Source organism: Dermacentor silvarum, chromosome 5, assembly GCF_013339745.2.
Source record: "Dermacentor silvarum isolate Dsil-2018 chromosome 5, BIME_Dsil_1.4, whole genome shotgun sequence".
Classification (NCBI taxonomy): domain Eukaryota; kingdom Metazoa; phylum Arthropoda; class Arachnida; order Ixodida; family Ixodidae; genus Dermacentor; species Dermacentor silvarum.
Window position 1 is genome coordinate 11986965 of NC_051158.1, and position 16875 is coordinate 12003839.

A 16875-nucleotide genomic window follows, 5' to 3' on the forward strand; every position below is an offset into this window, starting at 1 on the left:
CTAGCGCAAGACAGGGGCAATTGGAGATCGCAAGGAGAGGCCTTCGCCCTGCAATGGACATAAATGTAGGCTGATGATGCTGATATTCAATTCAATTCACTTCGCCATCCCATCGTTACACTATAGCGGAGGGTCCCCTGATAAAACCTCTCAATAGCTTGACACAAGCCAGTCTCTTTCCGTGGGGGTCCATTGCAGCTGTTGTCATCATCAACATCATCATCATAATCACCATATTTTCTGAATGAGGGAATGCTTTCAGAAAAAAAAAACATGTAAGCAAGAATCTCAGAATGTATGCGACATGTGTGCCTGTATGTATGCGCTACTCCGTGAGAGCCATGCAATCTAATGAGCATAATTTCAGTTAATTGCAATTCTCTCTGAACCTAAAGAGACGAATTAAATGCTTAGATCAGGTAAATATTGGGTTCAGCAGCCGCCTAGGGGAAATTTGTATGTAGAAGGTGAAGTAGGCGAGGCGACGCGGCAGGATTTGTGGAGGAGGGCCAACAAAATGTGTATGCCTGTTAGGAGTAGAACAAGATGTATCCCCCGTACGAATTTGTCGCCACGTGAAAGTGATAGCCGTTGCCCAATGTACGAGACACACATATCCATTTATATATATCTGCCTATCGATCTGTACCTGTAAATCTGCGTCTGTCTAAACCTCTATCTATTCGAGGAGCGAACTGCAACTGACGGTTCAACTGACCACCGTTGTTAGTTGCAGCTCGCTCCTCTAAGAAGCAGGATGTGTGCCGGGTCAGCACCTGAACAACACTTTGCAATGCGGTGAGCGCTGCTTAGATCATGGATCGGGGACTTCAAAGAATTTCGACTTAATGTAAACGCGTTTGTCATGCATTTAACGCTAAATTGTCACTGACGTCTGTTTACAGCTTCTCTATTTTTTTGTAAGAGTTACTCGAGTTGGTATAGTCTTCGGATTATTGAAGGAAACCTGACTTGTGGTAGTACTTGTTGAATTTTGTAAGAAGCTTTAAGCCTTCTCATTTGAGTCGAGAGCCCCGAGAAAGCACGGAGAGAGCCCTCGATTGTCTTTAATCGCAGCTTATATGTAGCGGCAATCGTTCGGAACGCTTCCACCAGCGAGCTGTGCGCAGGGTCGGTCGAGCAGACGCTTTCGCGTCCGGTACACGACCATGCAGCGTTGGTGGTGGTCAGCCGGGCTTCGGACGGGATCTCGGTCCCCTCCCATGGCGCAGCCGAGTGCGCAGTGCATGACGAAGAACAACTGCTTGCTCGAGAGATTCACTCCCGGCAGCTCCGCCGTCGGATGGCCACCCCCGGCGTTGGCACGGCGGGTTCTCTGGAAGGCCAAGTAGGCTATCCTGGAACCCAGGACTTCGTCTAGGCTCGCCCTGTCCGCGAGCTCGCTTTCGTTGAGTCTGTGTTGCCGCCAGGTGTCGTTCTGCGGCGCCGAATATAGATTAACTCCCCAAGGAATTAGTAGTAAGACGAGGTTGAGCAAATATTTTTGGAGATAAAATGCACACCAAAGTTTCGAAGAAATACATTGGGGGCCATGCACCGCCTTGTTTTAAGAGGGTATCACTATCATCCTTCTGTTCGATTTTGATAATGAAGCCACGTTAGCACGGGAACACCGATGGGGCCCAAGAAAATTTGTGGGATCAAGGTTTATCCGTCGCTATCGCTCTGCATGCAATCTAACCGTGGCCCCTTGCCGGATGTTTACGGCAGTATCATAAATGAATAGGATGTATTTTCCCATTAGTTGACATTTGTGTACTGACGATGCCACCCGCATAAGTGGCGAAACGTTTGTTTTTTGTTATATTTTGTTGAGTAATGCCAGTGATAAAACGTTGAAGCATGAGTTCCCCTGGATTTTGGAACATTTTTCACCTATCACTTTCATCATTATCATTGAAGCTCTTTGTGTTAGGTCGCCTTTGACGCTAAAAAGTCACAGTTTCACAGGAAAGTTTCAACATTGATAGTGCCACACCAAATGGCACGAGGTTTATTGACCTCGTCGAGCGACCGCCATACACAGCGGCAGCAACAATAGCTCAGCTGGATCGGCGAACTGGCCACGCGACATGCGTCGGGACTTTCTAGTGCCATTCTCCTTCGTAGATAGCAATGTTTTAGGCAGTTGCACGAAGCAAAGTTTGCAGTTTCATTGGCTGTGTAAATTGCAGTATTCGCTTATCAATTGATATAACAACCACTTGCGCACAAGCAAACTTGAGTAGATCTCACTTGATGACTGCGAATAGTCGCTGTCCCAATGCTGGCTTGATGAAAAACGTCGGCCTTGGGAAGCGATCGCTTCGTACTGCCTCTCTCTTCAAGACGTGTCCCACACTTGAGATTACAGGACCTTCAGCACTAGCCTCGCGGGAAGAGAGGGTACGTGAAGCGACCAGTCATCTCGGCTCGCCTACTTTTGCACCAGCCGCAGATTACCTCCAATATACGACGCGGGACTGGCGTATGCGCTCAGCCACGCGGACAGCTATGTTCTTCTTTCTGGGGTTTTACGTGCCCAAACCAGTTCTGATTATGAGGCACGCCGTAGTAGAGGGCTCCGGATTAATTTTGACCACCTGGGGTTCTTTACCGTGTACTACAACGCAAGCACACGGGCGTTTTTTTTTTTCATTTCGCCTTCATCGGCCCGGATTCGATCCCGCGATCTCGTGCCCAGCAGCGCAACGCCTTAGCTGACTGAGCCACTCGCGGCGGGTGGAACAGCCATGTTCAGCGACGGCCGGAGTAGAGGAGGAGACGCGCGCTCACTTGCCCATTGTTAAAGGGGCTTTAAGCGTTGTGCATTCTACGCTAATGGTTCGGTACGTTTCTGGCCTCGAGAAGAAGCTGTCACCCAATAAAAGAAAGCTAAGTGCCGTACCGTGACTTTCGAATACCCCTCCCCCAAAAGCCAGATGCACTTTCATTAACCCCCAAACTATCCTGTTTTGTTGCCTATTTATTGGAGTAAAATGATTCTTTCAAAAACAAAAATCGCAACCATTCCACTCAGTGAATGCGGGCTACCAGCGGAGTTGTTCTTCAGCAGTACGCACTTACACGCGGCCTCCCCATACCAGCGCATGCACCACACTAACTGCCTATTCGGTTCTTTGCGCAGGCGCGATAATGCAGCAGGTGGATTGTTAGCAACCACCCGTCACACCAAATGATCGATGCGCGCTACGGCCATTAGCGCTCCCTCGGCGCAGCCAAACCGAGCAGCTGGCTAAGTCAGGAGCTGGGGTAGCTGTCAAAACCGCATCACGTTCACGCGACATCTCGAACGTTACCAATCACCATCAAATCGTTCTCGAACCACAGTCTGTCGCACTTACGGCGCGTGGCTGGCGTATGCATTCAGCCACGCGGAAGGCCATGTGCAGCGAAAGCTGGCGTAGAGGAGGAGACGCGCGCTCACTTGCTCGTTGTTAAAGGGGCTTTAAGTGTCGTGCATTCCATGCGAAATTGTTGCGTAAGTTTCTCGCCTGAGAAGAAGCTGTCACTCAATCAGTAAAAAAAGTTCCATTGAACAGTGAATTTATAACATCCCTCCCTTGAAAGCCCGATGCACTTTCATGAACCCCAAAACTATCTTCTTTTTGTCTCCCCGTTTTAAGGAGTACAATGAATCTTTCAAGAAAAAAAAAACGTACTAGAAATAAAATAGGTAGGGCTACTCCATTAAACACGTCAGCCCTCACACGGCTAATGTCCCAACTTTAGGTTCTTTCAAGCTGGCTAATTTTGCGACACGCGGCAACTATTCCGTTATGTACATCTGTGTATTTCGCATTTGGACATAGCTCCCGCTGCATTCCTAGAAGTGGTCGGGGGACGACCACTTCGAAACGCTCGTGCAGCTCCAGCTGCACGAGCGAGAAGGAGAATGGCTCCTTCTCGCTCGTGGAGCTGGAGCCGATCGACGACAGCCGAAATGGACAGTCCACTAGGTGGACTCTTACAGAACACCCCTCCAGCACTCAGAACGAATAGCAGCATACGAGGTGATCGAGTGATGTGTCAAAACTGTCTCAATGTCCTGCTCCCACGTGACCATATACAGTGCCGCGAACTGGCTGCAGGAAAGCTTTTATATAAAATAATTAATGGCATTATGATCCTTAAATGACACTGTTTTTTCTAGGATTTAGGTGCCTGGGCCTTCATTAACCGCAAGAAGATGAATAGTTCCATTTGTTAGGTCAGTGCACCTCTAAGAAACTAAAAAAAAATCATTTCAAAGTGTAGCTCTAGCAGATATTTATCACTGCCAGTTTTTCCACTTCTGTTTTCTCGCATATGACATCAACCTACTTTTGCCAGTATGGATCGCTGCCTGCACAAAACTACAGAAGATCTCTTAAGTTTTTGGATTTGTAATGGAACATATGTTGGCAAAAATTTCTGGTGTCGTAAATCAGTCTGCATAGCAGAAGCCCCTGCACGTTGCTCGGTTTGCAACACTTCCCCTTTCAAATAAGCTTCTGTTAGTAGATTTCTATCATAATCAGCCCGAAATGCATCAAAACGCAAGCGTACTTTTCTATTATCAACGATAACTAAAGACGCGTGAAAGGTGTTACGCTTACACCACGTCATATAACAATTGCATAAAGGGTTCCTAAAGGAAAATATTCGGTCGAATTAGATTGAGAGACTGGGCTTCTGTGGTAATGAATTCGTCGTTCGTGTACAGAGAACAAAGCTTTTGCAAGCAAGGAAATTAGGAGCATCGAAAATCGGAGTGACGCGACCTGTTGTGGACCACGCTACCTCTCATGTCACGTCAACACCGCCTGATTTACACATAGCTGCTTCGAGTGAAGTCACATGGAGGTTACGCCGATGGACTTCAGCTAGGCGAACGGAAGTTACACCTAGCTCTATTTACTATCATTATTGTCCCTTTCAGCTGCAGTTTTTATTAGACGGCAGACGCAGGAATATATAGAGTGCGTGAGTATTTGCAAAGGTTACGATTGTTCTTCATGAGCATCACTTCGCAAAACAATAAGCTGGTTATAGAAGCGATAGCCGTGCCAGTTTCCCTCTTCCTTCTCTCGGGGCAGCATGCTATTTGAGAGACTCTTCCGCATATTCTGGCACATTCGGGACCATCCCACGTCGTATTGGAATAGGCTGTAACATTTGTTCACATGAAATCATGGTCATGTTGTTGTTGTCGCCGTCCCCTTGCCGCTGACGTCACACACACGATAGCGTCACCCAAACTACTGCCCACCTTACACAAGTACATTCCCCCACCTGGTAACGCTATACAGAACCTCGAACGATGCCAGATAGATGGTTACCTGCAAGTTGCTTTAGTTGACATCTATTTCCACAGTGTGTGGGATCTGTATATATATATACTTTTTTGAGTCACTTCTTTCTCAGCACAATGTTTTAACCACTTTCTTATTATTCTCTAAGCGCGTCAAGACTCCTTTAGCTACCCACAGGTTTGGCTCACACTAGTGGTTCAAGGGCAATACACCCTCTCCTCCCCAACCCCTCCCTTGCCTAAATTGGGGCGCTGTGTTGCAGTGAGACGTTTGATATCCAGGAAACGCACAGGCAGGGAATTTCAAACTTGGCGAATCGAACGGCGGAAATAAAACGTGTCGTTACGCAAGATTATCTACGAGCTGTGGCATTCCGCGTCCAGAATTTATCACTTGGCATTACGATGCATCAGACTCAGGCGGAGTGCATGTATGGCTTACCTTGTTGTGATCGGCGTGCAGGCAGTACATGCTGTCGTCGTCGGCGGCGTCGTTGCTCTCCCAGAAGCTACGCCAGCGCTCTCCGACGGCTGGATTGGCATGGCGCTGCTCAACCAGCTCATGCGCCAGGGCCTGGGCGATGATCTGATCGAGCCAGATAAAGCGTTTTTCATAAATGGAGACCAACAAAAAGATCCATACGCACGTACGCACGTACGCACGAGCGCGCGCACCCACCCACGCAAACACACACACGCTAACGCAAGGGAGATAGCATGTGGGATAGTTAGCTAGCCGCAATAAAAACTGGTTTCACAATGCGAAGAATGCTATCGGCAATAAAATAGATGAGCCAAAGAACGCGCCGCATTGAAAAAAAGCAAGGCGCAGTTTCGCTCGAAAGGCGAAGCATCGATTCCAACAGCAAATTAGAAGACAGCTTTACGTAGTAAAGATCGGTCGTATAACCTCGTGCGGCCGTACTTTATCAGCCGTATAAACTCGTGAACGTTCGCTTACTAACTATGTCAACAGATATGATGTCCCGCGCGCACGGGTAAACAAAGACACATCTCACTCAACGAGCGTGGACACTCGCTGTCAAAACGCTGGTGTGAGGAAGAGCGGCCGCAGCAGGAAGCGAATTGATAGTCGCGCTGCCTCTTGCTTCAACGCGAATCAAGCCGCGAGAATACAGCGCACACGAAGCTATTAGCCCTCGGCGCACCTATAGACTCTGTACTCATCGCAGACCACTTTCACATGTTAAGCCGTGCCACATGCAGCCGTCGCCGGAGTAGAACGTACGCCCCTATCACCAGTGCCTTACGCACAGTGGAAGACGGCGAGCTTCCTCCCCGCCTTCCTCCCTTGCGTGCGCGAGATCAAGCCACCATCCTCGGCTCTCCTCGGCACGATTTCACTTGCACCTACAGCATAGGTCGCGCGGCCACGGTGTTGTCGCACTTTTGACTTTTTATGGAACATCACGGCGACGACGACGGCGGTAATGCGCCTGGATTGTCCACATACTTGTTATCGCAATGAAAGATGTATTGGCGGCACTCGCACCTGACCCACTGCGGCGAGGTTGTATGCCGGCGGTGCTCGCTGAACGTAGAAAGGTGGCCGGAAGAAGGTGGTGGGTGAGTCAACTCTGACCGTTGACGTCATCGCCGGAAGCAGCGCCTGCGCCAGCGGAGGGAGGACGTGCCATGCGCGGAGGCGGCGCAACCAACGCCGGGGGAAGCTTCCTCCGGCCCCCACGGCTCCCTCAAACGTAGTTCCAGCCGAGCTCTGCAAGACAAAGGCTATAGTCATCAGAGTTTCTATAAAAAACAATCAGTAGAGCAAACTACAGCGGAAGCGATAGTTCAGCTACGATAAGAATGATGCACTCCAAAACACCCTTTGAAGCTTATCTTGTTCCCGACCCATAATCGTGATCTATCGTGCATGCTTTTTTCTTTAAGGCTGCGCTTCTCGCTACTTTCAGGTTGGAAACGACACGGGCGTTATCGGCACGACGTATCAGTCTTTACAGGAAAGAAGCGAACTCAGAGCATGCAAGAAAGGAAATGGCAAGAAAGGCAGACGACGATTGGCTGTTCGGGGACAAGATGCGTCTCAAAGGGTGCAAACTTGTCTTTAGTGCGCGGATAATACATTGATTTGTCTCATCCTTGCGTTTGCGCCTTTAGATGTTGGTGTGGCCTTATTTATTACGCTTTATTTTTTATTTCTCGAGCAATATATTTTTCTACACGCATATAGGGGGAAGTTATGACGCAGGTGCGCAGTCATTGAATATTGTTGCATTTATGGGGCGGCATTTTCTTGAATTAGCATAGTCACAAAGCCGTCTGGAGGCCAGAACGACGAAGCTTATTCCTTCACTTCCGTGCCGACTGCCCCGCTATACTTGCGTCTCGCATGAGCACTAGGGCCCAAGGTACTGGTAATTCCTGTAGAAGAACTTACGGCAGAACCCATCTCACGAAGACTGTCGACGTTAATGAAACTGCATTAACGCATTAACACAATAATGCAATTGCATTAATGCATATATACATATAGTGCAACTGAAGTGCACTACTGTCGTGCACTTCGTTCCTCTAAGAGGCGAAGTAACTCACTTGTGTCGAGTGAACAACACTTTGTAATGTGGTGAACGCGGTTTAAAATCACGTATCTGAGACTTCAAAGAAATGCCACGTAATGATCGCGTATTTGTCTCGAGCTTACCGTTAAATCGCCACCGAATTTTTCAAGAATCTGTAGTGGTCTTTCCGAGATTGTCATTGCTTCGGCAGTATGCGACATACACTGTCTCCGGGAACGGCCCACTTTGCTACGACCCTCACTTGCCAGGGTGAGCCATATGCGCCATGACGACGAGTGTATGAGAATGACGCAGTGATGACAACGGAATGATGAATTAGGGATGACGTCGATGGAACGACGGAAACGGTATGACGACGTTGGCATGACAACAACTGGATGACGCTTGTCAAATGATGGCGATGGTACGGTGACAGCGTGACAAAGACGGCCAAGTGAGAATGGGATGACGACTACTGTACGACGACATCACGCTACACACGCGCACACACACACACACACACACACACGCACACGCACACGCACACGCACACACACACACACACACACACACACACACACACACACACACACACACACACACACCACATATATATATATATATATATATATATATATATATATATATATATATATATACATAATACATACATACATACAGAGACAGATAGATAGATAGACAAAATAGGCAAAGAAAAAAGTCTACAATAAGCAAGAAAGGCCACAATAACGAAATTTGACTGGTGGCATCGGACACGCTCTGTTTTACGAAGTGTGTGCAGAACCGTGAATGCAACATGTCCTCAGGGAATAAGGGCACGAATTCACTTTGACTTTTCGCTCATAAGAGCCATTTATCACTAACTTTCGCCAACCACGGAAGGATCGGACAATTCGAGGCGGTGTCGCACAACCCACATTAGCGCCGAACGATAATTTAAAGAATTAATAAATAAGGCTCGGGGTTAAAAAAAATCAGGTGTCTTACGCGCCAGAACCACTATATGATAATGAGGCACGCCGTATTGAGGGACTCCGGATTAATTTCTAACATTTGTGGTTCTTTACCCTGCACCCAATGGACGGTACACAGGTGTTTATTGTATTTCGCGCTCATCTAAATATGGTAATGGCGGCCGGGATTTGATTTCACAACCTCGTGCAATCGGCAGGGCAAGGCCATTGCCCCTAAGCTACTACGGCGGGATCACGCCTGACATTGGACGGTGACAATGACATCCAACTAGAGGAACGTTTCCGCGTTCCAAAGAAATCAAAGTGTGGTCGGGCATCTTCGTTCCCAGAAGTAAAATGTGAAATCAGCCCCAACTTAGGCAGACGCGGCGCACTTCGACAATAAAAATAACGACCTTTACACTTGCTGCTTATGGTAGCAAGGTAACCCGAGCCACTGTGTGCAGACTGCAAAACTAAGCCCGAATAAATTACACTAAGACGCATGGAACCATCATGGACAAGTGCTACTACCAACTGCTTATTCCTGTCATCACCCTACCTATTTACACCCGCCGTGGTTGCTCAGTGGTAATGGTAAAGAGCTGCTGAGCACGAGGTCGCAGGATCAAATCCCGGCCATGGCCGCCGCATTTCGATGGGAGAGAAATGCAGAAAACACGCGTGTAATTAGATTTAGGTGCACGTTAAAGAACCTCAGGTGGTCTAAATTAATCCGAAGGCCCCCACTACAACGTGCCTCATAATCAGATGATGGTTTCGGCACGTGAAACACCATAATTTTACCTATTTATGTGCTCTTTTTTGAGCATGCGAAGCGCCAGTAATTCAAGAAAACTGTCAAATTGTATCAGCATCAACTCTCGCGCCTGTCAAAAGCTACGTGGTCCTCATAAAACGTCAAACGAAGATCGCGGAATTAACCATTTCGCGCCAAGCACATCGTGGATAAAACCCAAATCCTGCCCTGCTTGATTATAAACAGTCGCTACTGAGAGCCATCAAGTACTGGGCCATATATAGAGGTCCGGTAAAGTACATTGTGCCATGGGGGACAAGAATGGGCTGCGATTTTCGGCTGGTGCACTTGGTAAGAAATATTTAGCCTCAGACTACACAGGCTAGTGGCTGTCGATTATGATGATGATTTACCGGCATTCCCATTCAACTGGCTCGGTGGCAAATATTCACCTAGCGTGGCGGTACTCCATTTACCGATTCACAGCGCCACGCATAGGTGGCGTCACACTCGCGAAACTTATGTTTAGCTTGCGGCTTGTCCTGACCAACTGCCGGTTGCAAAACGGACGAAGCAACGGGCGGCTCCCTTCCCGAAATCTCCGTTCTGAAAAGGGAAAAACCTCTACAGTGCCTCCCAGCGCCGCGAATAGATATTCGGGGTCAGTGTCCAGTCTTCTGGAATCCGGGAACAGCCCCACCTGTGAAGTAGAACTGGCTGCTGTAGAAGGCGCCGAGTCCCCTTCTGCCGCCATGGAGCTGCCGTTCGGTGCACCGGGTTTGAAGATGGACGCAACGGCGTCCTGAAGCTGTGCCATGAGGCCTGTCACGTCCGAGATGGTCGCTGCGGGCACTGCCTCCTTGCCTGTACACGAAGCACAAGTTTAGTAAAAACAGGAAAGTAGCCTGCATTGTTCTTGACCTCGATGCTGCCTTCGCGATGCTGTCTACTTTGACGTATTCGTGAGAATTGGAACCAGACTTAAGATGGCCGCCGTCCACTTAGCTCTCTATTTAGCCGTCTAAGGCGAGTATTCGAACACACCCTGAAATATCTAGCTTCTCCGTTGGTCTTGTTATCCTCGCTCATATTGCGCGGTATAGCTGTTCGTAAGAAAAGGCCCTACAATTAGATTAGCAAACGTACTATTATCGCTGGAGGCTGGTCAATCACGAGAGGCTACAGTGAACAATAAGCTTTGTGTATAAAGAGAACGCTTCACGTTGGAAGCAAGCCCGATTTCTGCATTTAAACACACGTGAAACGTAGAAACTGCTTCCATTAGGCAACCGATGAATATATTTTTATAATAGGTGTAATATTTAGGAGAAAAAGCTACATTTTACCGACTGTAGAAAGCCCAATTTGGAGTTTGGACCTCATAACTTTGACAAAAATTAGCTTATTATTTTGAATGGTGAAAAAAAAATAAAGCATACAATTTGCAAATCCGTAATGCTACACCAATACCAGGTACTGCAGTTGTGTAAATTCTGTATTTATGAATATGAAGCCAACAAATATGGTGTACGAGTTCACAGCTTTAGTGATATTGTGACAATTAGTACAACATTTTTGCAGAAGGGTTGTAAACGATACTAGATTATTTGGTTTGCGTTCATCACGGCAGGCAGCGGATATGACAGCAGAACTGATACAGTGGTAATTATCTACATAATATGTGATACAGTGATCACCAGTGATTATTCTACTGCAGGAAAATAACATTGACAAAGTTACGCTTATGTCACATCAGAATGCTTAACAAATGAAAGTTTTATTATCAGTTACCGACTACAGTTATTAAAATTGAGACAAGGCACGTTACGTCAAGGTAGCCAGTGCCATACTTTCGCTGTGGCAATACCGCGGTTACGTTTTTCCTTGCCTATGAGCACATTGTGAGCACAATTGACCGTGGTTACATCAGAGTAAAAAGTTATCAATTTACCTTGACTTAGCATTTGCCTATAGTGCGCCTTTGGGCATGCAGAGAACATTCAGGGAACCTCACTGGTTCTGAGACGTTACATCTAGGAAAACACGAGGGAAGCTTAGCTCACCTTCGAATAAGTCGAGGACCCTGTGCGGCACACTACTCAGCCTCTCTACCAGTCGCTGACACTTCGTCTCCGGCGTTGGCTATAAAGAAAAACATCCATCGTAGAAGGAACGTATTGATTTCTACGCGGGCAATATTTACAGCACTCGCGTGTTCTAATGCCCACAACTTGGCGCTTTGGTAGCAAAGCGACCACAGCGACCATGCGGTTGCCTGCCAATCTGGCCACGTAAGCACGCAGGCAGGTAATTCATAATGGCCATACGGGATCCTGTATGCGACGGAGAGTCACACAGCAGTGCTCCGGTGATTAGACGTCGGGGTGCTCAGCACCGCACTGCAGCACAATACAACGCTATTTACTTGAGAGAGAAAGACTGCGGTGTAAATTAGAGGGCTAGCTGGGGTAGCCGGCCTTCTAGTTGACATTAGGAAATAGAGCTGGGATATGGCCGTTCAATGCGTGGCGGGGATAACTGGTGGTCTATTGGAGTTCCAGAATGAGCGAGAGGGAATGGTGCCTGAAAGGCGGCTTCGGCGGTGCCCACAAGAAGCGAGAATTAGTCATAGAGCACGGGCATTATTAGCGCCAATATAGTCGAAAATAAACCACATTGTACTTTAATCGTGTAAAGGGTACACCGCGTGTAGGTAATTAGATGTTGAGGCAAAGCCGCTGTACGGCGCACTTCTGGGAACCGGTGCGAGTTCGCCTGCACTAAGCGGGGGTCACGCGAGGCAGTGGTGTCTGGGAGGTGGCTTTGCCGATGCCCACGAGAATAGAGAACTATTCGCAGAGTATGGGCACAATAAGCGCCAATATAGCCGAACATTACCCACATTGCATTTTCTTCCTGTAAAGCGTGCACTGCCGTATATAGAGACATGTTGAGGCAAAGCCGCTGTACGGCACACTTTGGCAAAATGGAGCAGGTTCGCAGGGCTCGCGCGAGTCAGTGGTGTCTGGAAGGCGGCTTCGCCGGTGCCCCCGAGAATAGAGAATTAGTCGCAAAGTAGGTAAAATAAATATGTGGACGTAATTAGCGCCAATATAGTCGAAAATGAACCGCATTGGCCCATATATCGCACTATCTACAGAATTGGCCCACCTGGCCGCTTGGCCGCTGCGTAGGCCATTCCGATAGATGGCGATGGGGTTAGAGATTAAGTGAGCTTTCCGTAAATGCGTGTGCCGCAGTAGGCTGGAAGATTCTGGTCTGTAGTACAAAGGAAAAGCAATAAGTACTACCTGCAAGATGGCGCCAGCGTCTGTGCTTGCAGGGGTGCATCAACATTTTAGAGTGGTTTGTTGGTCGACAACGTAGGGTGTCTACAGAATCTGTCCAAAATCGGGGACAGTTTACGTAGACAGCTCTAGGGCAGCTTCGAGCACAAGCAATGGAATGCGCCTGGAAGACACCCCTGCGACGTGGTGCCACCTCGCGTCGACAAGTACAAGCTAAAGAAAGTACGTAGCATCGATGCATTTTAAGACTTTCATGTGCGAACCTATGAAGAAGGTATCTTCGCTTACACAGGGGGCATAGAAAAATGTGATGACGTTTTCGTGCAAAGTTTAAATTTCGCTCCATTCCTGGTCAAACTCTAGAAAACGAATAATCGAATATGTCTAATCGATTGAGTCTACTAAATGAACGGTGGACATCGATGAAGAATAATCGTTTTGCGGGATACTTCTAAACGAATAATTTATTAATCGTTTATCGATATTACCAACCCTACCACGCTTTCGTGCATGCCACACGACCTTCATGTCGAGTTTCGAGGCATCCTGCTCAGGCGCCATCTTGTTTGGACAGAAGAGTAGCCAGCATCGTTTTTAACTTCGATGTAGTCGTTGCGAAGCTGTCTTCTGTTAGGGTATTGTAAAAATTTGAAGGAGACCTAAGATAACCGTTGTCCGGTTAGTCATCTACTTTGCCGTCTACGGCAACCTGGGACAGCAGGAACTTCTGTCGATACTGGCCGACCCTCACCCGAACCGCGTCCTTGGGTGAATCGTCTTCTACACCCCGGGTCCAGTTTAGAGCGGCCACGACGTCCGCCTTGGGTCCGACCAGGTAGCGGAGGACGTTCCAGGCGAGCACCCGCCGCATGGCCAAGCTCTGCTTGGGACGCGACAGGTAGGCCACCAGGGCTAGAGCCTGCTCTTCCGCGGTCACGTGCTCGTTCACGGCGTACTCGGAGAAGCCGAACCGAGCAAACAGCTGCTTCCACCGGCCTGCCGCACGAAATACACATTTCGTAGATGTCTGAGTCAGTAATTACTTAATGAAACGAATACCCTTAAAAAGTCGTTCTTCCAGCGTACTATGTCAGCGTACTATTTCGTATTACATGGCCTGCCCATTACATGGTCTATGTTAGTATGCTAACTTAAATGTACACTAAAGCGATAACGACCACTCATAGCCTGAATTTTTCTGTCGAAGAAAAGAACTATTGAATTGCAGTTATAATCACTCGTATGCAATATAAAAATATACAAAATTACACCGTTTGCTACCATGAGCGAGATTTGTTGTAGACTCGTTAAAAGAAGCACAACGAACACGTAGCATTAGACAATGCGCTTATGTTTGCCTACTTGACAAACTTAGAGTTGGCAGCTGAACCATCTCGCTTCTTATGACAGTCTGTAAAACAGTCGGTATTGCAGAGATGGCGACTTTAATTTACGCACATGGTTGAGTTCAGCGGCACGAAGGTCCAGAAGTGTTCACTCTCGGTGAAAGCACCACCGGCAAAGCGTTGTTTTCGCAGATGAGTCACAGATGGCGCAGAATGACATGACACCAGAATCAGGATTTCCCTGCGCTTAAGTGTCCCGTTAGGGTTTAGAGGCTCCAATGCGGTATTTCATGAAATTGCGATAACTGGCTACACGAGGTCAATTTGAGTGGTATTAGTAAATCAGGGATCTGCATTATCAAAGCACTCTTATCGTTCTGAGAAGCTAATCGAACGAGAAAAAAAAAAACGCGAAAAAAAAAACAACGAGAAAAAACGATAGACCGATTGCGATCGAAGCCGTCCTCGCGTTCCCGTTCCAGAGGACCGTGATGCCACCAATTTTGACGACGTCTACTCAGGTTTAATTATTTATTTTAATAATATGTCTGCCGTTAACAATGGCTAAATTGCATTCTCAAGGAAGGATATTTAGTTAGTTATGTAGGATTTTATGGCTCAAAAGCAACTGAGTTATCATGAACCAAACGTATCAAGTTTTGAGAACTTTTCCTGTGCCAAAATTGGGCCATCTACGAGAAGATATATTTCAATACGCGACGTCACGCTGACGTACCATGGCTGTGCTTTGAGTGCGAAATTCAGATAGAGGAAGTCCGGCCTTCATTTTTTCCGTAACTACAAAATATTTTTCCAGAAAAATCAATTATAAGATCTATTTTAGTGCTAGTTTAAATGTATGTATGTTTTAATTGGAATGCCAGGTTAAGCTATATTAATAAATAGATGCTTCTGCAATAACAAATCTGTCAATGTTGTCATAACAAGAGGATTGGTAAGCCAGAAAGGCACACGAAGAACGGCCGTGTGGCGACACTGCTCTGAAGCTTTCGCACCAGCTCGCTGTGACATCACAAATTTAGATTACGTCAGCTCGGCTCTATAGTTAAACGTTTATTAGGGAACATTCTTGAATATGCATGCTGAAGGAACCAACAACACAGCAAGCTTAGAAAGCGTTTCATGTGTCCCCAGGACCGGCTCGAACACGACAGACTACTACTTTCAGATCCCGTGACGTCACACTTGACGTATCATCTCTGGAGCTTCGTCGGGGTATGAAGAAAACGTGCAGGGAAGCGTTCCACTCACGGCAGTCAACCCAGAAAAAAAAGATTCAGAAAAAAAGAAAACGAAAATTCGGCAGAGAGACTCAAGACTGCTCAAGTGTGGGAATGCGATAGCATTATAGTCGCTTTGGTGAAATGTGGGAGGCGGCGCGCTCATTTTCTGCACCCATGACGTGGCGCCACCTTCTCCCCATTGGCTGCGCCATCACGTGCCTAATGACGCGCACACTAGGCCACACCTTCAGTCATCCAGAACCGTAGAGTCGACGTTGCTTCGAGGAAGCTTACTCGTCTCGCAACCCGGAGGCGCGGGCTCGATTGCCACCCAGACCAAAATGTACCAAATTTTGTTTTCAAAGCCATTAATTTTCATATAGGCGGCTGTTTCATGGAAATAAAGTTGTTGAAGTTAGCGCGTTATGTCGTCGTCTCCCTCCTGTCCTTGTCCGATGGCGCTAAATATGCTTTCAGTTTTCCAACACGCCCAAAATATGGCAATGTCAAATTTTGCTTTGTTTACAGGAACGTCAGTGATAAATGTGTCGTCAAGCGAAACATTTTTCACGTGTATTTACTTTTGCGGCCGTTGGCCATTTTTGATACCATCGCTCGGTCACACCGCTACCGCCGGATTTTCGCATAATGGGTCATATAATGCTTTCGCATTAAAGAAAGCAAACAAACAAAGTGAGTGATGAATGCGAGCGATCATGAATGCGGCACCTGTATAGCAGCGCGGCAGAGGTGTCGCTATAAAAACGCACCTGTCGAAATGCCCGTGTAGTTGGAGAAGACTCCGATGCTCATTTTGAGTGGTCGCCCGGAGCCCGCTGCCTTCTCGTTCACGAACTCTGCAACTGGATTCGGCGAACAAAGAAATACGCGTTTTAAGAAGCCACATGCATTGACTTGTCGAAGCGGCTCTGAGGCTACAGAGTTGTGCTGGTGTGCAAGAGGGCGTGAGTTCGGCAAGCGGCCCAGGCGACTGTATTTCAACGGGGTCCGAATGCAAAAGTCGATCCTGTACTCGAGCTTTGTGCGAACGTTGGCAAACGGAAAAACAGCAGGCTGACAAAGTCAATCAGTAGCCCGTCCCTACAGTTTCACATTATCTTTTTGGGCTTGGAACGGTAAGTCAAACAGATAAATCACACCCTTGAATCCGTTTCGTGTTGCGTACTGTATACCACGCGTTACTATCAACTTATGTTTCATACTGCTACCTCTGCCTGAATGACAGCCACAGAACAAGGCGAAGAGCGAAACAGAAATACGAGTTCGTATGTTTCAGACTACGTAACAACCGCACGGACGCGTCTGCGCGAAGTACAGTGCTCTTACGGCACACCACGAATACATGCGCTTCGACGCCGAAGGACG

General features: G+C 47.5%; 1 protein-coding gene across 1 annotated transcript; it reads right to left on the minus strand.

The window, feature by feature from the left end:
- Positions 1-1062: 1062 nt before the first annotated feature.
- Positions 1063-16346, minus strand: LOC125945311 (uncharacterized). Its single transcript, XM_049667082.1, has 7 exons — positions 16260-16346; positions 13651-13895; positions 11655-11733; positions 10292-10455; positions 6828-7052; positions 5757-5900; positions 1063-1438 (listed from the first exon to the last, which is right to left on the minus strand). Exons 1-7 carry the CDS (start codon positions 16300-16302, stop codon positions 1079-1081), a joined length of 1260 nt encoding a protein of 419 aa, XP_049523039.1. The 5' UTR covers positions 16303-16346; the 3' UTR covers positions 1063-1078.
- Between the last annotated feature and the right edge of the window lie 529 nt (positions 16347-16875).